Raw genomic sequence first — 21,286 nt, 5'->3', positions numbered from 1 at the left:
GATTGGCCGGGCGGCCAGCTCTAGGAAGAGTCTTGCTGGTACCAAACTTCTTCCATTTAAGAATGATGGAGGCCACTGTGTTAATGGGGACCTTCAATGCTGCAGACATTTTTTTGTACCCTTCCCCGGATCTGTGCCTCGACACAATGCTGTCTCGGAGCTCTACGGACAATTCCTTCGACCTCATGGCTTGATTTTTGCTCTGGCATGCACTGTCAACTGTGGGACCTTCTATAGACAGGTGTGTGCCTTTCCAAAATCATATCCAATCAATTGAATGTACCACAGGTGGTCTCCAATCAAGTTGTAGAAACATCTCAAGCATGATCAATGGAAACAGGATGCACCTGAGCTCAATTTCGAGTCTCATAGCATATGGTCTGAATACTTATGTAAATAAGGTATTTCAGTTTTTTATTTTTAATACATTTGCAAAAAAATCTAACAACCTGTTTTCGCTTTGTCATTATGGGGTATTGTGTGTAGATTGGTGCGAAAAATATTTTAATCAATTTTAGAATAAGGCTGTAACGTAGCAAAATGTAGAAAAAGGGAAGTAGTCTGAATACTTTCCGAATGCACTGTTGTTCAAATTCTAGACATTGGATTAAAACCAGGCTACTGCATCCATAAGGTGACCATTTGGACTGAATACATTTTGTAGGTGGAAGAGTGTTTATTAAATTCACAATTTACCGTTCACGTGCACATTTTTGCCTAATAAAAACCAATGATGTGCTGCCTTTTTATTGCATTTATGACAATGCTAACATATTTTCAGCCGAATCTCAGAGTTCTAAAACCGGGTGCAACTCGGTTGCTGCTAGCTAGTAAAAGGCTAGCAGCTGTAGCTGGCTCGCTAACACCAGTTGGATGAGAAGCAAAGGGAAGGTAGCTAGCTAGCTAGGTATATTTAGCTATGGAAAGTTTTTCATACGGCTGAAATCATCTGTGTAAACTGCTGACCTGTACACTTGCGTGTAATCAGAGCACAAATAAGTTAGCTAATGTCATTGGCAGCTATTATAGCCAGTTAGATACACCAAACTTTGGGGACACTGCCACTCTGCTAATTTATAATGCATGCACACACCAGAACAGATGTGTCGCTGTTAGAAGATCCAGAGCAAATTCTAGCCCTTACCTTATGCATTAATCCTATGTCAATGCAATTTTCTTCTTGTCATTATAATCCAAATTTGCCCTGACTGATCAACACAGTGTCAAATTACCTTTCAATGTGTTCTCGAAAACCTGAAGTTGCCGTCCACAAGTAAAAAGTAGCAGGGTTGCGGGTTGCACACGCGACCTGTGCGCAGTCAGAAGAAAGCAACATGTTCGCTAACTTGGTTAGATATGTGATAAAATGAAACTTTTTTCAACACATCAACTGTTTTAGACTATTTATTTTTTTACCAAGCAAGATAAATAAACGTTCAATCAGTACTGAGTGAATGAACCAAAACATTTTGGAATGAACACGTGCTGTCATCACCAAGCTGTCCATTTAAATAGTGTAAAGTTGACGTATCTATAACAGGGTTAGTAGCGTAACGGTTAGCGTCACTGCCCTGGGATTTGAAAGATATTTTGACCATTCTCTTTCGTGTATAGTAATTGACCCACTCCCTTTCCGGACACACACACACACCGGCGCACGCACGGTGTTTGCTTATTTTTATGTATTATGTGTCTCTTAAAATAACCTTTGGGTTCATTAGGCATCGTTGAGTGGCAAGGAACAGCGAGTGTGACATGTACTAGTAGTAGTGCGCGCGTCTTGCTACTACGGAGGAGAGAACGGTGGAGAGACCAGCTCTCAAACTCTCAAGAAAGATGACGTTGCCCTCATTCATCAGATGCACGCCATCCCTACCGTACAAATGCATGCGATAAATTGCACAGGTTGTAAACGTTTCTCCTTTTCAGGCGCAACTTTCTGTCATTTGAGAAGCTAAGACATTTGTCAACCATGTGGAGCTGACAAATGACTTTTGCTTATTCATATGCACATAGTACATTGCACACTATCAGTAGCACTTATGTATGTTCTGTTCCAAATCTGTGAGTACTCCCATCTGTTTTCATATTTATACTGCCGTTTATAAATTTGGGAATGTGTGCTTTTTTACTGGAGTTGAACAGCTGTTTACAGCATTATTAAAAACATTGGTACCTAAAGGATTTAGAGCACCTATCCAATGCCAGATTTATACAAATGTATTCTTAAAAGTGTTTTGTACTTGTTTAATGACTTTGTATTTTACAGGTGTTTCTCAGCAGTTTGTTATTTGTAACAGTGTTTGTATCAGGAGTTACCTAAATTGCTATTGACGAGCTAAAGGGTTATGCAGTTATATTTTGTTCAAGCCCAGTGCTACCACACCTGATTCTACTGCTCAGCTGTTCATCAATAACTCAGCTGTTCATCAATAACTCAGCTGTTCATCAATACCTTATATAGTAGAATCAGGTATGGTAGAACTGGGGTTGAACAAGAAAGCCTGCATAACCCTGTAGCTCTTCAAGAGCAATTGTGGCCATCGCTGAATTGTATGTACAAAGTTTAATGATGAATGTACGTTGATCAAAAATGAGGAGCCTCCAATTGATAAAACAGGACCATGTTTGCAAAACAAGTGTTTCTGAGCTTATGTCAATATTACACAGGTAAGCTAACGGTTACAGAAATCAAGAATGCAGACAGGCTCTATAGACCTCTATATCTATATGAGTGGCTGTGTCGAACACAACACCTCCTGTTGTTATGTTGGGTATCTACTGACTAAAATGACATGTATTGTTAAAATAAAGGTTTAAGGAAATACAGGCAGACTCCACCTTACTACAAGACAAAACAGCTCAGTCAATGAAGCCTGATGGTGTTGTAAGTATAAAAGCAAATCTTGCTTTCATATAATAAAAAAAAAGCTTGAAAAGGTAGTGGAATGGGGTGATGCCTTAATGTGGGGTGGGAAGAATGCACTACATTAACTTGTATGCGGTACAAATCATATTATTGTGGGAGCACCTCCTCTAAGTGTATTAGGCTGTTTGAGAAGGTTTGAATCCTAAGCAACCTGCCTACACGTTGTTTGAAGTACAATAGACAGACATACTGTAGCTACTGTAGTAGGTCAAAGCTGTGAGCTGGAAAACCTTGGTAGAGCATGGGTGAAGTAGACATTGTGGTGCTCCTGAATTTCCTTTCTTTGTCGGCTTCAGACCAATGGCTACTTCTCACTTAAAACAGTTTTTGGTTTTTAAAATAGGCCTATAACATACGTTTTGTGTAAGTTTGTGATCAGCAGTATGCTCTGTCTATCACTCTGTCTATCGGTCTATACATCAGGTAGAGACATCTCATCTAATTTCTATCTTCCTGTGTCTCTCTCTCTCTGTCTTATCAGGGGCAGTATGTATTTCCTGTCGCCTCCTCATGCCACCGGCCCAGAGCCACACTACTGTTGGATATCCAAGACCCTGTCTGCCTCCTGCTGTGGATCATCAGGCTCATGAAGAGAGTGTGGGAGATCAACTGGTGAGAGCATATCTGTCAATAAATAGGTAATGACTGACAGCACACATGCAGTCATTTCCCTTGATTCATTTCCTGTCTTGACATGTTGCTTAGCATCTGATTTCTTTTTTATTTCAGGTATTCTTCATGGATAGTAATAAAAACATGGTTAGGTCAGCAGAACCAAGGGATGGGTGCACCTGCCTGTTCTCACTTGTTTTGCTATCGGAAGAAGACCACTACTCACCGACGATGCTCCACCTTCATTCTATGGATGTGATTGTTTGTTGTTGTTGTTTTTACGTTTTCTATCATCTGTTTGTGTTCAGTGTTCACTATTAATTAGAAACGTTTTCTCAATTGATTGTTTTAATGGCACACCTAATAAAACATAGTCGAGCATTGAACATTCATTGTTTTGTTGTGATCATTTTACTATACTGTATGAGTCATAGAAGGCTTGCCTTGTATTAATGGAGCTGATGGCCTGTTTGGCCCAGGCCTTGTGATACTTTAGATGTGTATGAGTCAGCCAGGACTGCTTTTCAGAGTATTGTAGGTCTTCTCCCAAGATAACCTAGTGTGATGACGATCCTTGCCTGAGGCCTAGAATGTGTTGGCTCCCATAACTAACACCAAGCAGTGGTCACAGACGATTCAAGTTCAAGGCCTGTTCCATTAGACAGGCTTCGAGGTAATTGGAATCAATATGCCCATTAGGTAATGGAGGCCGTGAGGTCCAGCCCTGACTGCCAGACTTATGGTAAGCTCACATGGTGAGCATAATGAGGGTAAACATTAGGTAATTCAAAATACATTTACCAATGCAACATAACACATAGACAGAGCTCATCAGAGCTCATCAAACCCAAAAGAAAGGAAGCAGTGGAAAACAGAATTATGCCTGGCTGGGAGACAGGGAGCCCATGGAAGGACATACTGTTTACATAATTTGCATTCCTGAAATGGCATGCAATATATTGCAATTTAACTTCAGAGGATTAGAAATTAGTCTTGCCATACTGCAGGCTCTAAGCCAGCTGTCTGGTGTGTGAAGACACTGAGCTCACAGTTATGTAACTAGCAGATTGCAAGCTTATTCACACAATCACACAGGTGCAGCGGGGTGTTTATCCCTTTGCCACATTTTGAAATAGAAACATTGGCATGATACAGGTCTGACTTAAATCTGCATTGCCGTTTTTATGCAGTTGCTTTCCTAATAAAATGTGTGTGCTCTGTAAATAAGATTGTATTTTGTAAATAAATATGGTACATAAACCTTGGTATAGCAGGTTTCATTCAATGGTTGAATTCATGGCTCACAATCTCATCATTTACGAGCTACAGTAGGTACAGGGAAGGCCAAGAATCGCAGTTTGCTGCAAATGTGTCCTTTACCTTAACCTTGTCAAATGAAACTAATCAAGTATTACCCTTTAATTTGAGCACTATGGTGAAGTTAAACAAAATCAATATCAACCTAGTTAACAGTGTCTTGTGACTTGGGTGAGGAGTTTTCCTGAGTGTCGACATGACCCATAGGCTATGAATACAAAGTCGAAGCATTTGGAAATCCGAATGCAGTTGGAAATCTGTAGGTGCTGCCTGGGACCATTTATTTTTGGTCCATTCTCAATCTAAAAGACTCCAACGCAACACTACAAACACCAAGTAGGATTCAGGGCAGGCCTTTCAAAATCCCAGCTTTTTCCTTATACACTGGCAAGAGAGCACAAGCTGAGAGTGAAAGACGTTGCCAGAGCAATAACATCCTACTAGTAGCGAAACACAAAGCTCTGTTCATACAGCTCCATACAGTTACTGTGTGTTACGCATTACTCCAATCAAATCACAGGGTAATTGAGCAACAAAGAAAACAATAACATTGAAACAAAAATAAAAGGACTAAATAAAAACGTGTATATCACAAAAGAAGTTCAGCTCTAAATATAACCAGCTGTTCTAGCAAATTAATTAAATCCAAAATGCCTTTTGGGGAAGGATGATAAGAGCGTTCATTCTTAACTTGTCAAAAAATAGGTTAGTAATTGTGTTACATTAGCATAGAATTTGCTAATGACACCAGAGTGAAAGGTAATTAGGCCTATGTTAAATCCCTCAACAGAATACTTTGGCTTAGAAATCAACCCTTTATGGAACTTTTTACATAGCATTGTTGATATACATCATTTATAGTTTTGATCAAGAATACCCTTTTACCTAAATAACCATTTCGATTTCAACAACATTCTGTTCACAGGAAAGGGTTAAATCTGCAGAGAGCTCAAAGAACTGTGTCTGGTCTGGATGAGGTGGACAGCAGCAGTGTAACTGACATGGATTACTCTTCCTGCCAGACACACTCATGGGTCAACTGCCCACACAAAATATGGGCTCTCTGAGTTGTCAGAGAGCCAGGACAATGACTCAAATCACATCTTTGATATGATTTGCTTACACCACTGGTATGGTATCGAGAGTATGACTGCACAGGGTCTCTCTTGATCTCTCCATTTCCCCATAAAGTTCCTGGAGTTATCTCTTAAAAGGTTTCTCCATGATGTTCACTGGCTTTTAGGGGATTTGAGTCTAAGCCTCTCTTGTTTGGTGTTGTGTTAGTACATTGTAGAGAAATAAATGGCTTCAGGCCTGAGCTAAAGTTTGGTAATATTGGGCTCTTGGGGAGGGGCTTTACTGTTACTGTTCATTTAGTTGGTGCTACTGCAAGACAGATGGTAGGCTCAATTCACACACCCGGCCTGTGTCTGACAATGAGGCTGGCTGTGATGGTGTCACAGCTGGAATGGGGGGATGGCAGTTGGGAGGTCTCTCAGAGAACAGACAAAGTACTTGGTTAAATTAATGTCACCCATCTAACATGGACCAACCAGTACCCTTCTCTGAACCTTAGACACTGTCACTAGCTGGCTAACACTCGGTACTCTACCCTGCACCTTAGGGACTGCTGCCATATGTAAATAGAGTCATTGAACACTAGCCACTTTAATAATGTTTACATACTGTTTTATCCACTTTATATGTATATACTGTATTATAGTCATGGCTCATCCAATATAACCCCTGCTGTACAGACCTTTTCTATTCACATACTGTTCTCAGATCCTCAAAAAGTTATACAGCTGCACCATCAAGAGCATCTTGACTGGTTGCTTCACTGCCTGGTATGGCAACTGCTCGGCCTCCAACTGCAAGGCACTACAGAGGGTAGTGCGTACGGCCCAGTACATCACTGGGGCCAAGCTTCCTGCCATCCAGGACCTCTATACCAGGCGGTGTCAGACGAAGGCCCTAAAAATGGTCAAAGACTTCAGCCACCGTAGTCATAGACTGTTCTCTCTGCTACCGCACGGCAAGCGGTACCGGAGCGCCAGGTCTAGGTCCAAAAGGCTTTTTAACAGCTTCTACCCCCAGGCCATAAGACTCCTGAACAGCTAATGAAATGGCTACCCGGACTATTTGCATTGCCCCCCCCACCCCCTCTTTTACGCTGCTGCCACTCTCTGTTAATTATCTATACATAGTCACTTTAACTCTACCTACACGTACATATTACCTCAATTACCTCGACTAACCTGTGCCCCCGCACATTGACTCTGTACCAGTAAGGTATACACCTGTTGTATACGGCGCATGTGACAAATACCATTTGATTTGATTTGATTTACTGCCCATTCTGTCTATACACACCATTCACATACATACAGTATACTGTATATTTCTATTCTGGACTCTGGTCCGGAAGGTAATTTCCTGCAATTCTATCAATTTTGCCATGGGGTTTTGTACTGTCTATTTAAATACCGTATTCTCAACAAAGTTAATTATAATATTTCTACTACTGTACATTGTACTTCAGTTACACTGTTTATACACACCGCATATTTATTTATATACTGGATTCTTGACATACACTACCGGTCAAAAGTTTTAGAACACCTACTCATTCAAGGGTTTTTCTTTATTTTGACTATTTTCTACATTTTAGATTCTTCAAATAGCCACCCTTTGCCTTGATGACAGCTTTGCATACTGTTGGCATTCTCTCAACCAGCTTCACCTGGAATGCTTTTCCAACAGTCTTGAAGGAGTTCCCACATATGCTGAGCACCTGTTGGCTGCTTTTCCTTCACTCTGCAGTCCGACTCATCCCAAACCATCTCAATTTGGTTGAGGTCGGGGGATTGTGGAGGCCAGGTCACTCTCTTTCTTGGTAAAATAGCCCTTACATAGCCTGGAGGTGTGTTGGGTCATTGTCCTGTTGAAAAACAAATGATAGTCCCACTAAGCCCAAACCAGATGGGATGCAGTATCGCTGCAGAATGCTGTGGTAGCCATACTGGTTAAGTATAAATCACAGACAATGTCACCAACAAAGCACTCCCACATTATAACACCTCCTCCTCCATGCTTTACGGTGGGAAATACACACTGCGTCTTACAAAGACACGGCGGTTGGAACCAAAAATCTTAAATTTGGACTCCAGACCAAAGGACACATTTCCACCGGTCTAATGTCCATTGCTTGTGTTTCTTGGCCCAAGCAAGTCTCTTCTTCTTATTGGTGTTCTTTAGTATTGTTTTCTTTTGCAGCAATTCGACCATGAAGGCCTGATTCACACAGTCTCCTCTGAACAGTTGATGTTGAGATGTGTCTGTTACTTGAACTAAATGTGAAGCATTTATTTGGGCTGCAATTTCTGAGGCTGGTAACTCTAATGAACTTATCCTCTGCAGCAGAGGTAACTCTGGGTCTTCCTTTCCTGTGGTGGTCCTCATGAGAGCCAGTTTCATCATAGTGCTTGATGGTTTTTGCAACTGCACTTGAAGAAACGTTCAAAGTTCTTGAAATGTTCCATATTGACTGACCTTCATGTCTTAAAGTAATGATGGACTGTCATTTCTCTTTGCTTATTTGAGCTGTTCTTGCCATAATATGGACTTGGTATTTTACCAAATAGGGCTATCGTCTGTATACAACCCCAGTTGTCACAACACAACTGATTGACTCAAACGCATTAAGAAGGAAAGAAATTCCACAAATTCACTTTTAACAAGGTACACCTGTTAATTGAAATGCATTCCAACTTCCTCATGAAGCTGGTTGAGAGAATGCAAAGAGTGTGCAAAGCTGTCATCAAGGCAAAGAGTGGCTATTTGAAGAATCTCAAATATAAAATAAATGTTGATTTGTTTAACACTTTTCTGGTTACTACATTATTCCATATGTGTTATTTCATAGTTTTGATGTCTTCACTATTATTCTACAATGTAGAAAATAGTCCAAATACAGAAAAACCCTTGAATGTGTAGGTGTTCTAAAGCTTTTGACCGGTAATGTAGCTCAATCTAATATACACTTAGTATACAAAACATTAAGAACACCTGCTCATTCAATGACATAGACTGACCAGGTGGATCCAGGTGAAAGCTATGAGCCCTTATTGATGTCACTTGTGTAGATGAAGGGGAGGAGACAGACTAAAGAAGGATTTTTAAGCCTTGAGAAATTTGAGACATGGATTGTGTATGTGTGCCATTCAGAGGGTGAATAGGCAGTGTCGACCCGTCATTTTGAGCCCCACATTTTTTGCACAAAACAAAACCTGTCTTCTATGTTATTTTGGCATTAATATGTGTCACATATCAGTTTGCAAACAATTTAAAATAAATAAATAAATCATTGAGTTAATAAAGCCTCCATACAAACATGGTCTCTTTTTTCTTTCTTGAGTAAGGCAGCTCCAAAATGCAGGTGTTTCAGCCTAGCTCAGTGCTTTCTGTGGTGGGGCAGCCAGCGGAAAATACGGAGTGTAGGGGTTGGTAATGTTCTCTAGTTGCGCCGTGATTGGCTTAGTGTTCTGTCACTCATGGGGACACTACATCACTGCCAAATCTAAGGGTATAGCTCTAAAATTCAAGCCCCTTGGGTGCTGCCATATAGTTACTTTAGAAGTGCCCATCCAAGAAGGCTCAAGGTCACAGATAAAATGACGTCAAATCACGTTATATCTACAGAAGCTTTGATTGGACTGATCATGTCAACATCATATTTTCAAAATCTTAGCTAGCAGTCATCATCATGAATCAAGTCGACACTCTACTGGCAAATCCTTTTTAATCGTTGGCATATGAAGAGAAATAATGAAGAGAAATTATAGATAAAATGTATCAGTGCTCATCGGCCATTGGACATAAACATTACACAACAAGTTGGAAATCGCAAATTCAACAATGAGTGGTTTGGAAGGAATCAGTGGCTAACTGCAAGCATTGCAAAGCAATCACTAGCCTGTTATTCAGTGGAGTGGGTGTGTGGTCCCAATTATTGGTTTAAGGTTCTCTTTCCAATCTTAAAATTATAAACATTCAACATTGGCTATCTCCGACTGGGAAAATAAGTTTTGAACGGTCATCCAACTCGGAATTGTAAGTTGGGAACTCAGGCCTCTTTCTAGAGCTACGACCTGAAGATCACTGACGTCATCATGATTCGACCTTTTTCCGAGTTCCCAGTTGTCTTAAAAGCACCATAAATCCAGAGAATGCCAGACTTTGAATTTGCCCACAAATGACCGCCGCGCCACCTTCCTGTTCAAGTGAGCAAAGCACAACAAGGTGAGTCCAAAAATATATTGTATGCTGCTGCATAAATGAGGTAATATGCCAGGGGAGATATGTATTCTGTAGCTAAGAAAGTAATACTAAGTGTATGTTGTTTAGTAAGCTGTTAGTAGCCCATGTGCCTCACCCTAATAATTTGGTATATTTTCCCCTCTTAATTTCGCCTACTGATCTGATTTGGTGGTGCACATGTAGCCTGTAACCTGTTTTAGAGAAATGTAATCATCAAATATTGTAAGAGCTTTCATTGTCTGCTTATATGCCCCCTTTATTTATCCTACGGTTCTGACTTGGTGTACAGGGAGAACACCGTAAGAACGGCACATGTTCTGAATTCTGTCGCTGTGCATTTCAAAAGTGCTGAACAAATATTTTTATTTATTTTTTATTTATTTCACCTTTATTTAATCAGGTAAGCCAGTTGAGAACAAGTTCTCATTTACAACTGCGACCTGGCCAAGATAAAGTAAAGCAGTGTGATAAAAACAACAACACAGAGTTACTTATGGGATAAACAAAACGTACAGTTATATTGACTACGTCCATCCTAGCTCGCTCATTAATGTCTTAATCGAAATTACGGATTGCCTCTTATCCGCTTGTCGTCCCCTTATGCCATAGTTTGTACATCGCAATTGTCAGTAGAAACCACATTTGTTTAAGCAAGTCAGCCATATCAGCTATGTTTTTTAAAAAGGCAGTAAATGAGGCTGAATGAACTGTTTCGCTGCCAGACAAGGCTCCGCTGATAGCCAGGTGTAGCAGTGGTAAGGTGTTGGGACTGCTGTTGGGACTCTGCTGTTGGGACAGCTTTATGTAGGCCCTAACAGTTTGTGGGCACCATTTGTCACCGTTATAGTGCAATTAATGTATTGTTTAGTGTTGTGTTGTGTTTTGGCTTTGCTGGCATGCATCCCCAATTTTTTGGGGGGGTTTGCCCCACCAAGATTTACTTGCTAAAATCGCCACTGTGAATAGGCAAGACTAAAAATGTAAGTGCCTTTGAACAGTGTATGGTAGTAGGTGCCAGGCGTACCGGGTTGTGTCAAGAACTGCAACACTGCTGGGTTTTTCACGCTCAACAGTTTCCCGTGTGTATCAAGAATGGTCCACCAACCAAAGGACATCCAGCCAACTTGACACAACTGTGGGAAGCATTGGAGTCAACATGGGCCAGCATCCCTGTGGAACACTTTCGACACCTTGTACAGTCCATGCCCTGACGGATTAAGGCTGTTCTGAGGATAACATGGGGGGGTTAGTTATTTTTGTGTTGGTAAAATGTATTATGCGAGAAATGGCAGTGGAAATGCCTTTATGCACAAATATTGATAGAATAACCATCATATTGAAGTAACCTTGGGAGTCACCTGAATATATGTAGTGTGGTTCGTCCTCCCACTATGACTCGGAAAACCATGCAGTTTATTAGGCAACAGATTAAATAAGTAATGATGAACTTCACAGGGTGGTGAAAGTGCCCTTGATGAGCTTGATCCAATAAATATCGAGGGTCTTATTCTGGTGACATGATGATCGATGTTTGGCTGCCGTTTGACAAATAAAATCCATAATAATCTCATAATGTAGGTAGCCTACCAACACTGTCTCTGCGAGCTGTTGGCTAGAGCGCACGTGCCAAGACCAGAGTGGGCACGTTTGCTATATAACGGAACCGTTTTTGTGACAAAACCATCAGTAGTGTTGAAAATGCGATGGAAACCTTTTTAACTTGTATTTTTCATTCGGTACATAGAAATGTAACCGCAAAAGTCATTTTTATGTTCTCTATGTCATCACGCACAGACTTTTATCCCCAATAAGTCAGTTTGATGGAAACACATCTCTGGTGGTAAAATGTGCATATTGTTTTATGCAGATTTTTGAATATTCGAATGAAAATCTTTAGCAAATTGGATAGAAACCTAGCTACTGTTGAAGTGCTATTTGGGTTGTTAATTGGATTCGTTCCGACAATTCTTGATTTCTTGTAGTATTATTTTGTTGGATTATTTGACATTGTTTGACATTTTAATGCATTGTTAGGAGCTAGTAAGATAAGCATTTCGCTGCATCCGCTATAACATCTGCAAAACTGTGTAAGCAAGCAATAAACTTTGATTTGATGTTAACTAAACTGAACTGGTAACCACTGGACATAGAAGTGATACATGTATATTGAGATTAGTCCTGGTTGGCACACATTTGAAGTGTAGCTGAATTTCTTATACAGTATTTAAATAGGATTTTTGTCTTTAAAAAAAATTGTAATGGCTCCTTCAAATGTTGATGTCAGTTCCAGTTATTTTATTTCTCTATGCAGTTCCCAGAGCAATTCTTGAGACAGAGGGGAAAGGCTCTGTCACGTGTGCCTTCTCAATGCTGCTCACCACCACCACTTTATACACATCACAATGCTAAAATACGGGATGGGCCTCTGACGAAGCCATTAGCTAGTCTGGGTTGGCTTGGGAATCCTCACGTTTGTGTTGACGATTAAACATTGATATTTGCTAGATATTTTTAGACAGGTTTGCAACACTGAAATTAACATTAAATTAGTAATTTTATAAATACATTGGAGAAAATCCAATACATTTCCAAGAGAAAACTAAATGTATTGTTCCTAGACAGCAAACAGTTTGTTAAAGGACACAGTCCCTACATTTCGACAAGCCTAGTGGCATAAAAAGGAAAACACAACCTTTAAGATACCTCCAACCTTTAAGACACCAACCCATCAAAACAACTTGCTGCCAGCTTTAGTCTGTCAAAGCAGGATAAACTACATGTGATGTTGAGGTAGCCTACTGTATGTAAGCTATGAGAGAATAGAGGGATAAGCTGTCTGTGGCATTAGTGAGAATGCATTTTCAGGAGATGATCCTGTCCTACACTTGATTTATTCGAAAAACATGATTTAAACTGATTTCATGTTTAGATGGGCTGTCTAGTAGGCATGGTTTTATTGTTATTATTATGATGTTGGACCTATCATCAGTGACACTGGATGCAGACATCTACATGCAGGCAAAGAGTCAATACAGGTCTAAGATTGAATCATACTACACTGGCTCTGACGCTCGTCGGATGTGGCAGGGCTTGAAAACTATTACAGACTACAAAGGGAAGCACAGCCGCGAGCTGCCCAGTGACACAAGCCTACCAGACGAGCTAAACCACTTCTATGCTCGCTTCGAGGCAAGCAACACTGAAGCATGCATGAGAGCACCAGCTGTTCCGGACGACTATGTGATCACGCTCTCCGTAGCCGATGTGAGTAAGACTTTTAAGCAGGTCAACATTCACAAGGCCGCAGGGGCCAGACGGATTACCAGGACGTGTACTCCGAGCATGTGCTGACCAACTGGCAAGTGTCTTCACTGACATTTTCAACATGTCCCTGACTGAGTCTGTAATACCAACATGTTTCAAGCAGACCACCATAGTCCCCGTGCCCAAGAACTCTAAGATAACCTGCCTAAATGACTACCGACCCGTGGCACTGACGTCTGTAGCCATGAAGTGCTTTGAAAGACTGGTCATGGCTCACATCAACAGCATAATCCCAGAAACCCTAGACCCACTCCAATTTGCATACCGCCCCAACAGATCCACAGATGATGCAATCTCTATCGCACTCCACACTGCCCTTTCCCACCTGGACAAGAGGAACACCTACGTGAGAATGCTATTCATTGACTACAGCTCAGCATTCAACACCATAGTGCCCTCAAAGCTCATCACTAAGCTAAGGATCCTGGGACTAAACACCTCCCTCTGCAACTGGATCCTGGACTTCCTGACGGGCCGCCCCCAGGTGGTAAGGGTAGGTAACAACACATCTGCCACACTGATCCTCAACACGGGGGCCCCTCAGGGGTGCGTGCTCAGTCCCCTCCTGTACTCTCTGTTCACCCATGACTGCATGGCCAGGCACGACTCCAACACCATCATTAAGTTTGCCGACGACACAACAGTGGTAGGCCTGATCACCGACAACGATGAGACAGCCTATAGGGAGGGAGGTCAGAGATCTGGCCGTGTGGTGCCAGGACAACAACCTCTCCCTCAACGTGACCAAGACAAAGGAGATGATTGTGGACTACAGGAAAAAAAAGAGGACTGAGCACGCCCCCATTCTCATCGACGGGGCTGTAGTGGAACAGGTTGAGAGCTTCAAGTTCCTTGGTGTCCACATCACCAACGAACTATCATGGTCCAAACACACCAAGACAGTCGTGAAGAGGGCACGACAAAGCCTATTCCCCCTCAGGAGACTAAAAAGATTTGGCATGGGTCCTCAGATCCTCAAAAAATTCTACAGCTGCACCATCGAGAGCATCCTGACTGGTTGCATCACCGCCTGGTATGGCAACTGCTTGGCCTCTGACCGCAAGGCACTACAGAGGGTAGTGCGTACGGCCCAGTACATCACAGGGGCAAAGCTCCCTGCCATCCAGGACCTCTATACCAGGCGGTGTCAGAGGAAGGCCCTCAAAATTGTCAAAGACTCCAGTCACCCTAGTCATAGACTGTTCTCTCTGCTACCGCACGGCAAGCGGTACCGGAGTGCCAAGTCTAGGTCCAAAAGACTTCTCAACAGCTTCTACCCCCAAGCCATAAGACTCCTGAACAGCTAATCATGGCTACCCGGACTATTTGCACTGCCCCCCCCCCCCCCATACTTTTTACGCTGCTGCTACTCTGTTAAGTATTTATGCATAGTCACTTTAACTCTACCCACATGTACATATTACCTCAACTACCTCAACTAGCCGGTGCCCCCGCACATTGACTATGCAACGGTACCCCCCTGTATATATAGCCTCCCTACTGTCACTTTATTCTATTGTATATATAGCCTCCCTACTGTCACTTTATTTTTACTTCTGCTCTTTTTTTCTCAACACTTTTTTGTTGTTGTTTTATTCTTACTTTTTTGTTTAAAATAAATGCACTGTTGGTTAAGGGCTGTAAGTAAGCATTTCACTGTAATGTCTGCACCTGTTGTATTCGGCGCATGTGACCAATAAAATTTGATTTGATTTGATTTGATTTGAAATAGGAGTGCTCAACCACAAAACACACACAGATGGTCATAGGCTACATCAAGCATCATCAAAGCTAGTGAACAAATCAGCCTGTCTTGGGAAAGAGCTTCATACTCAACATAAAATGACAATGTTTTGTAAAGAATGCAGGCGCTTTTTATGACCCTGTCATTTCATTTCCCCTCAGGATCTGTAAAGTAATGACAGAGATTGTTGTGATGTTGTACTACAAACAGTGGGCAGCTCAAGCACACTTATCCCCTATTTACCCAGTTTTTAATGACAAATTGGAGAGTGCTTGTTTGCTGCAAAGGGGCCAAGACAAGCCCAGTAAACCCACAGTACAAAGCACAGAGCTGGCACCAACAGCAACATCCATAAGAAAGTTCAGCCTATACCATTACTAAATTTAGAGCTTTCAAATCAGGCCAGAGTCGTGAGACGATATAAACTGCATCCCACTACATTAAAAGATGGGCAGCCGTCCCAGGAGATGAGAAATAGAACCAGAGGTACAATGGGTGCACTGTGTTGGCAGGGTCTAACTGCCCTGCTTGTGTGGCCTAATGAAGAGCACCATTGACTGGATAGGGCCTAGACAACAGCCCCTATGTACAAATCAAAAGACACATTATCAAGCTCAGTTTAAGATGTAAGAGTTCACTTTCAACATCTGTCTAAAGGCACATCTTTAATATTTATGTGACTAGGCCATAGCTTATAGTTTGTTGATTATTGTATTGCAATGAAATGTAATGCAATAAAGCATTGAGTATGTGTCATCCAGCGTATTATGTAACAAATTAATTTGTCCATTTGTCTCACTCTGTTGTAAAATTCTCTGAGTAATTAGAGTGAAGGGTGTGGATGCTCCATCTTTAGCTTCGTTTATACCTGGCTCTAACATGCATCTTTGGTTCTGATTTTGTCCACATTCTGATTATGCCCACATTTACAGATATGCGTCTACATCTGGCATTAAAATGTGTCTCTAATCCATCCACTGTTTCCACATTGTGATCAGATTTCCTGGTCCCTCCCTGTACACAAATTATTTTATGGATATTATTTTTAAATTATTTGTATTTATTTTAAGACACATATTGATGTCATAAGTCAATGGTACCACCTGTCAATGATTTTAGAAGGCGGATAATGATGATTTAAATGGTTTCACTGTCCAGAGTCATCTACAATAGTAAGATGTGTGCCTGACTACCTCCGGAGGGGGCAAGAAGATCTGATCACAATCAGATCACGATGTGTCTTTTGAACATCGACAACTGTCTACAAATGTGGGCACAATTAGGACAAAAGACACATGTTAGCACCAGGTATAAACAGGGCTTCTGTCTGCACACCCCCATTCTCATCGACGGGGCTGTAGTGGAACAGGTTGAGAGCTTCAAGTTCCTTGGTGTCCACATCACCAACAAACTGTCATGGTCCAAACACACCAAGACAGTCGTGAAGAGGGCACGACAAAGCCTATTCCCCCTCAGGAGACTAAAAAGATTTGGCATGGGTCCTCAGATCCTCAAATAGTTATACAGCTGCACCATCGAGAGTATCCTGACTGGTTGCATCACCACCTGCTATGGCAACTGCTCGGCCTCTGACCGCAAGGCACTACAGAGGGTAGTGCGTACGGCCCAGTACATCACTGGGGCCAAGCTTCCTGCCATCCAGGACCTCTATACTGCACAGCAAGCGGTACCAGAGCGCCAAGTCTAGGTCCAAAAGGCTTCTTAACAGCTTCTACCCCCAAGCCATAAGACTCCTGAACAGCTAATCATGGCTACCCCCCCCACCCCACTCCAACCCCCTCTTTTACGCTGCTGCTACTCTGTTTATTATTTATGCATAGTCACTTTAACTCTATCCACATGTATATATTACCTCAATTACCTCGACTAACCAGTGCCCCCGCACATTGACTCTGTACCGGTACCCCCTGTATATAACCTCCCTACTGTTATTTTATTAGCTTTATTTTTTATTTTTTCTTAACTGCATTGTTGGTTAAGGGCTTGTAAGTAAAGGGGCCACTGTAATGTCTACACCTGTTGTATTCGGCGCATGGGGCGATTGATTTGATTTGATTTGACATGGGTGCAGCCATCTTTGAGCCCAGTCTCCCAGTGATGATGACTTGCTATTTTTTCATTCAAATCAGCCAACATAGGATGTACATCGAAAGAGTAGCCTAGGCTGGGCCTAGCAACAACTGGTCTCCATTTGCATGTATTTCTCAAAACAATTTTAATATTGCAAACGTTTTAATAGGCCTGATATCGAAATGTAAACTTCAACAAAACCTTTTAATGATCATAATGTTTTAACCATTGTACAGCGATTCCTCTGTAGCATACCAACATAGTTGTATTTAAAAAATGAAGCTGAATCATCAAAGACAGTAGCTTTTCTTAGTCTGATCCTGTTAAATAATGCAGTTCAAATCTATCTTTGTATCGGGCTTGTGGATGTGGTTTCTGACTTAAAACAGCTCTAACTGTAGGCTACTTTAATATATACAATATATTTGTAATGTCAAGCTTTGTTCAGAGCTGCACCAGGCATGAATAACGTTAGTAGTCTCTATTCATTGAAACCTGTGCGAAAGCGATCCACCGGCTGCTGTCCAAGTCCATGGTGCTGAAATGGTGAAACCCCACCGTTGGGCCAAATTGCTTTCCCAGCATTTTCCTGATATGCCATCATGTTGAAATGATGGACAATTTCGTTTCATAGTGAAAAACCTAAATGCATAGGATGCATACATAGGATAGGTTATGTGAGGAAAATGGATTGATGCCCTCAGCTATTCCGTGCACGCAGCAGCCACCAGTCGCCCTCCAAATCGGATTAACTGTAAACCTGCCGTATTATTACATTTTCATCATAAAATAAGGGCCAAATAGAAGCCCTAGCCACTATTTGGACCCCTATTCAGTCATTCTGGCACCACTGTAGAGGGCTAGTAGAGCCCAATAGCGTGGCTGTAATCTTTCATTAACTGATGGAAGGGAATATTCTAATGCACACAGAATGAAATTGGTGGAGTGGATGGGGGTGATCCATGGAATTTCAACGCCTAGGCTACATGACAATCCAAAATGCTTATTTTGCGCTTACCCTCTCGCTCGCATAACTGTATAGCGTCCAAGCTGAGGTTCTTTAGCATGCCCTCACACGGACTCATCGGGCTGGTTAAGTTGTGTCCCAATCTTGGAAACTCCATTTTTACAACAGAGCCGGGATGCCTCTCCTGGTATCGGTGGAATTTCGCTCGTTTTACCGCAGGACTTGCCTCCCTTCACATTCGATCAAGAAAGAGAGATAGAGTGACCGGTTTCCAGCCCCTTCGCTCCCTCGCAGCTTCTCTCTCCAGGGTGGTGTGGCTGAAGGCGCGTCAGCAAATCGTCACGAGCGCATAGCCCACTGCCGATTTGACGCTGCAACGTGAGAGGCATACATACTACGAAGATATGCCAGTCCTTTTAATGTATTGCCTATATTACATCTTTCGACGTAATAGGTCCCAGGCGCGCGCTATCTTTCATGAAAGCCACAAGTGTTTCCCCTCTTCTGCCACAGGACAGTGGAACATGAATACCCTTCCACCCTCACCGGTTAAACTCAATTATATACACATTCTTTGTTTTGCGTTCCGTTTCTGCTAACGTCATCCAAACAACATGGTCCATAGGCCTATAGCCTTATTTGGAGCTCTACGCGTCTCGCGCTCTCTCCACAGGAGCGCAGGTGCAAGTGGCCCACGCGTTAATGAAGCGGGAACGACCCCTCTCACCTTTCATTACAAGAATAATAATGTATTTTAAACAGCTGTGGCCTATCTCTGCCACAATCCTTTAGCCGTGGGCCTTTTCTTGTCTAACATGAAACAGAAAGTCTACTCACATGCGGGATTTCACAGATGGCTTCATTCTAAATGTATGAAAGACTACAAATGATAAATGTATTTATCCATGAAATTGCCTTGAGATGATTAATACTGACCTTACAGTTGGCTCCTTCTGTGTGTGTGTGTGTGTGTGTGTGTGTGTGTGTGTGTGTGTGTGGCAGTTATCTCTCCCCACACCCAGTCTATCAGTGGGCCACAGTGACAGGATGCCAACTGAGCCAAACATCAGGGTAAGGGACAAACCAAACCCACAGACAAAACAATGAATGACCATTCCTTTTATGTCAAATATGTATTCAGTGCTGAAGCAAAACTAAATATGCTATTGGCAATATGATTAAAATTGAACAATATGTTAATAGTTCATTCCAATAAAAAAACGGGATGCCCTTTTTGATTTACTTTTGGTTGAGTTGTCAACTAACCGTGAATTCAACAAATGTCACCATGTCATTGGATTTAGGTTAAAAATGGAGTGAAGAAAAGTAGAAATGCCTTGATTTTTGCAAATGTAATCAGTTTTCCACATTGATTCAACGTCATCACATAGATTTTTTTTGGTTGAAATGACGTGGAAACCACGATGATTCAACCAGTTTTTGTCCAGTGGGGTTAATGATGATCGGCAGACATGGATCTTTTCTGTCGAGCAACCTCCATTCTGAAAGGACACTCCGCGCTTCACGCGACATTAGCTTAGCACAACATTAGAGTGACGCGGTGACACTTTACATTTCACCATTGGTTTGAGCGTCTCAGGGTATTTGGACAAAGATGTGTGCTATCTTTTCAGCAGGCCCGGACTCCTCTGTCTGCGACTGCACCAAAAGGACTGAGTCATTCTGCTGAGAAGGCAGAGGCAGTAGCTAACTGCTGCGTATATGTGATTTAATACGCTTGGAAATAGGGAAACCCTGAGCCCGCCTATCTAGATACACGCAGGCATGCACAAAAGGACGCGCAATTGCTTGTAAACACACACACACACACACACACACACACACACACACACACACACTGTGGAAACACAAAACATGACAAATGCCAATTCTTGCAGCATATTCAATGCCAACTAAGGATGTGTTGCTGTTCACAGTATGCTACCATGTCTTTATCAGTGTGCTACTGAATTTTGGTCCAATACAGGGCAAATATGAAAATGCCTGCATATTGATATGGTACTGGTACTCCCTGTATATAGCTTAATTCTTGTGTATTTTAATTCCTCTTGTGTTATATATTTTTTGTCTTAAAAAAATAACTCTGCATAGTTGGGAAAGGGTGAATTAAACATCCATAAGACCTTAATCACCATGGCATTCCAAATGCAGCACACTGATGAGATTCTAACTCAAAATCAAATCAAATTGTATTTGTCAATGGCACCGAATACAACATTGTATTCAGCCACAAGAGGAATTAAAATACACAAGAATGAAGCTGTACAGCGCCTTCAGAAAGTTTTTAGACCCCTTGACTTTTTCCACATTTTGTTAGGTTACAGCCTTATTATATTTTTTTTAATCCCTCCTCATCAATCTACACACAATACCCCATAATGACGAAGCAAAAACCGTTTTTTAAACATTTTTGCTAATTTATTACAAAGAAAAACGGAAATATTACATTTACATAAGTATTCAGACCCTTTACTCAGTACTTTGTTGAAACACCTTTGGCAGCGATTACAGCCTCAAGTCTTCTTGGGTATGACGCTACAAGCTTGGCACACCTGTATTTGGGGAGTTTCTCCCATTCTTCTCTGCAGATCCTCTCAAGCTCTATCAGGTTGGATGGGTAGCGTTGCTGCACAGCTATTTTCAAGTCTCTCCAGAGATGTTCGATCAGGTTTAAGTCCGGGCTTTGGCTGGGCCACTCAAGGACATTCAGAGACTTGTCCCGAAGCCACTCCTGCGTTGTCTTGGCTGTGTGCTTATGGTCGTTGTCCTGTTGGAAAGTGAACATTCACCCCAGTCTGAGGTCCTGAGAGCTCTGGAGCAGGTTTTCATCAAATATCTCTCTGTACTTTGTTCCGTTAATCTTTGCCTAGATCCTGATTAGTCTCCCAGTCCCTGCCACTTAAAAACATCCCCACAGCATGATTCTGCCACCACCCTGCTTCACCGTAGGGATGGTGCCAGG

At 41.9% G+C, this 21,286-nt stretch overlaps 1 protein-coding gene across 2 annotated transcripts in view; it reads right to left on the bottom strand.

Moving 5' to 3' along the window:
- LOC121571494 (phytanoyl-CoA hydroxylase-interacting protein-like) overlaps window positions 1-18,651 on the bottom strand; it is a 37,465-nt gene extending 18,814 nt beyond the window's left edge. Inside the window, exon 1 of one of the 2 annotated variants that reach the window (XM_041882987.2) lies at window positions 18,355-18,651. In XM_041882987.2, the coding sequence (XP_041738921.1) occupies window positions 18,355-18,460 (106 nt within the window). In that variant the 5' untranslated portion in view covers window positions 18,461-18,651. Of the gene's footprint in view, window positions 1-1,232; window positions 1,321-18,354 lie in introns of those variants that run through there. The other variant, XM_041882996.2, reaches the window with a different exon arrangement.
- Between the last annotated feature and the right edge of the window lie 2,635 nt (window positions 18,652-21,286).

The sequence above is a fragment of the Coregonus clupeaformis genome, chromosome 1 (genome assembly GCF_020615455.1).
Source record: "Coregonus clupeaformis isolate EN_2021a chromosome 1, ASM2061545v1, whole genome shotgun sequence".
Lineage (NCBI taxonomy): Eukaryota > Metazoa > Chordata > Actinopteri > Salmoniformes > Salmonidae > Coregonus > Coregonus clupeaformis.
The sequence above is the reverse complement of the archived record's forward strand: the minus strand, read 5'-3'. Positions and strand labels throughout refer to the sequence as shown.